This window comes from Penaeus japonicus, unplaced genomic scaffold, assembly GCF_977035675.1.
Source record: "Penaeus japonicus unplaced genomic scaffold, GWHDUDI00000001_assembly GWHDUDI00000012, whole genome shotgun sequence".
Lineage (NCBI taxonomy): Eukaryota > Metazoa > Arthropoda > Malacostraca > Decapoda > Penaeidae > Penaeus > Penaeus japonicus.
Window position 1 is genome coordinate 18,017,232 of NW_028234414.1, and position 2,500 is coordinate 18,019,731.

At 49.2% G+C, this 2,500-nt stretch overlaps 1 protein-coding gene across 23 annotated transcripts in view; it reads right to left on the reverse strand.

Annotated features, from left to right (window-relative positions):
- LOC122266136 (uncharacterized) overlaps positions 1–2,500 on the reverse strand; it is a 383,334-nt gene that overhangs the window by 344,281 nt on the left and 36,553 nt on the right. For all 23 annotated transcript variants that reach the window (XM_086542571.1, XM_086542570.1, XM_086542567.1 and 20 more), the window contains exons 7-9: positions 1,884–2,037; positions 1,406–1,533; positions 1,017–1,195 (exon numbers count right to left, since the gene is read on the reverse strand). In XM_086542571.1, the coding sequence (XP_086398697.1) occupies positions 1,017–1,195; positions 1,406–1,533; positions 1,884–2,037 (461 nt within the window). The remainder of the gene's footprint in view (positions 1–1,016; positions 1,196–1,405; positions 1,534–1,883; positions 2,038–2,500) is intronic.

Consider the following 2,500-nt stretch of genomic DNA (forward strand, 5'->3'; position numbering starts at 1 on the left):
CTGTATCAGACAAAGATTTAAACGAATTTTGGATTGCTGAATGATCTGATTCATCAGAGAGATTATACTCTAGATGGGGCGGAGAGACCTCTAGCTCTTCCATCCTATACATACTGCAGTGATTAGCCGGGACATCTTTCTGACTTCCCTTTTGATTGGCAGGTTGATAGAATTTCTGATGATCAGAAGTTTGTAACTGATTTGCGGGTAGATCTCCATTCTCTTGAGGGTTATCTTGATTATCTATTTGATCTATATCTTCTGCAGATATACTAGTAATGTGTTCATTTGCTATGCTGTCCTCTCGTTTCGGAGAATCTTCGACGTATGTTGTCTCACGCTTTCCGTCATTGATATTACCAAGATGATTCATGCTGGCTAGACCGCCACATATTACTCTGAATTGATTAGCAATGGCCATCCTTCCGTTAGCCATCCACTGTGCACCTATGGGAGATAAGGTTAGCTCTCGGCCTTCATGAGCAGACATCCCTTGCTGCATGTTGTTTGCTGTGACTGTGTCTTCAGAGGACGAATCCTCATCTTCAGACGGTTCCTCAAAGCTCCCACCCCATTCATTCATGGGGGAGTAGGGGGACATGAATTGATGAGGGGGACTTGAGGGAAGAGTCGTTGCCACAGTCTCATTACTGGGGTAATAGTGTGAGTCGCCCTCGTCTGGAGGAAGGTCATGGATAGTAGTATATACCGGTGAGATAACACCGAGCCACGCTGCAGGCTCCTGGACACCCTCCTGCACTGCCGACCCGTATTCATATGCATAGCCTTCAAACCCCCCTGCCAGGATGGACGCATTTTCTCTCTCGTAAATGTTATAATTGCGCAATCTCAGTTCCTCCTCATACTGCTCCTGTTGGTATTTAAGACTTACCGTTTCGATAACCACTCCAGATTCATTCCCTGAAAAATCAACAACTCCTCCCATATCGTGATGGTCCCCCCACCCGGTGTGTGTTTGCCCTAGGCGTGCGTCTCTAACATCAACATTCTCGTACCCAGTAGGACTCTTGGTGTCTTCGATGAGGATCTGCTCGGACTCTGGCCCGGGTTCTGACACACCGTAAGCGTTCTCGGCTTTAACTCTGAAGCGATACTCCGAGCCGACGATCAGGTCACTGAGCTGCGTCCACGTGATTCGAGAGGACGCAGCCTTGAGCCACACGTCCCAGCCCACCTGGCAGAGCGCAAAGGCGTTAGTTTATATAATATTCAGAGTGAATGTGAAGTAAGCGGGGACATGCATTCATAGAATTCACTAATGGTCCAACCAAATCTTAATCTCCAGAAAGTAACGATATCAAACGTATCATGTAAGAACTTCATTAATCTCAAAAAACGGACATCAAAGTATCCAACAATGCCAAAAATGATGAGGCTAACTTACCCTGAAGTATTCGAGAGTATAGTTTGATATCCTGCAGCCACCGTCATCAGCCGGCGGGTCCCATCGAAGCGTGACAGAGGTACCAGTCACGTCTGTAATTACTGGCACGCTGGGTGGGTCCGGTCGGTCTGAGGGAGTATGAGAGTATGATGTAAATGACGAATGTAATTGATAAAGATGTGTGCCGATATAACCTCCGATATATTAGGTTAAATGGGGTGTGAGAAGACAGTTTTGGGAAAGAGCCTTCATTGCATCATCAGAAATCGATCGCAATGTTGGAAATATTATCAAGGGTTAACATATAATAGCTTGACATTCGTGCGTGTGTGTGTGTATGTGTGTGTGTTTTTGAGTGTGTGTGTTCGCGTCTTTGTGTGTGTCCGTGCGTCCGTGCGTGCGTGCGTGCGTTTCTGTGACTGTGACTGTGTCTGTGTCTGAGTCTGAGAGAGAACCATAAAACGGGGGTCCATCTCACCCGTGACGGTGACGAAGAATGAGGCCGAGGCTTCGCCCTGCGGATTCGTCAGCTTGAGCGCATACATCCCTTTGTCCATCCTGTTGGCGCCGGCGATCTTCAGCGTGGCGTACTTCTCCGACACGTCCATCGTGTGGCGCTCGTCGGCCTCGATCTGCGGGGACAGGCTTGGAAATGACCTTGTGATGGTGGTCAGCAAAGATGGTCAAACTTTTCTCTCTCACGATCTCTCTCTCTCTCTCTCTCTCTCTCTCTCTCTCACTCTCACTCTCACTCTCACTCTCACTCTCACTCTCACTCTCACTCTCACTCTCACTCTCTCTCTCTCTTTCACTCTCACTCTCTCTCTTTCACTCTCTCTCTCTCTCTCTCTCTCTCTCTCTCTCTCTCTCCCTCTCCCTCTCCCTCTCTCTCCCTCTCTCTCTCTCTCCTCTCTCTCCTCTCCCCTCTCCCTCTCCCCTCCTCCCTCTCTCTCTCCTTTCCCTCCCTCTCCCCTCTCCCCTCTCTCCCTCTCCCTCTCCCTCTCCCTTCCCCTCCCTTCTCTCTCTCTCTCCTCCTCTCTCTCCCTTCCCCTTCTCCTCTCCCTCTCCCTCTCCCTCCCTTCCCCTTCTCCTCTT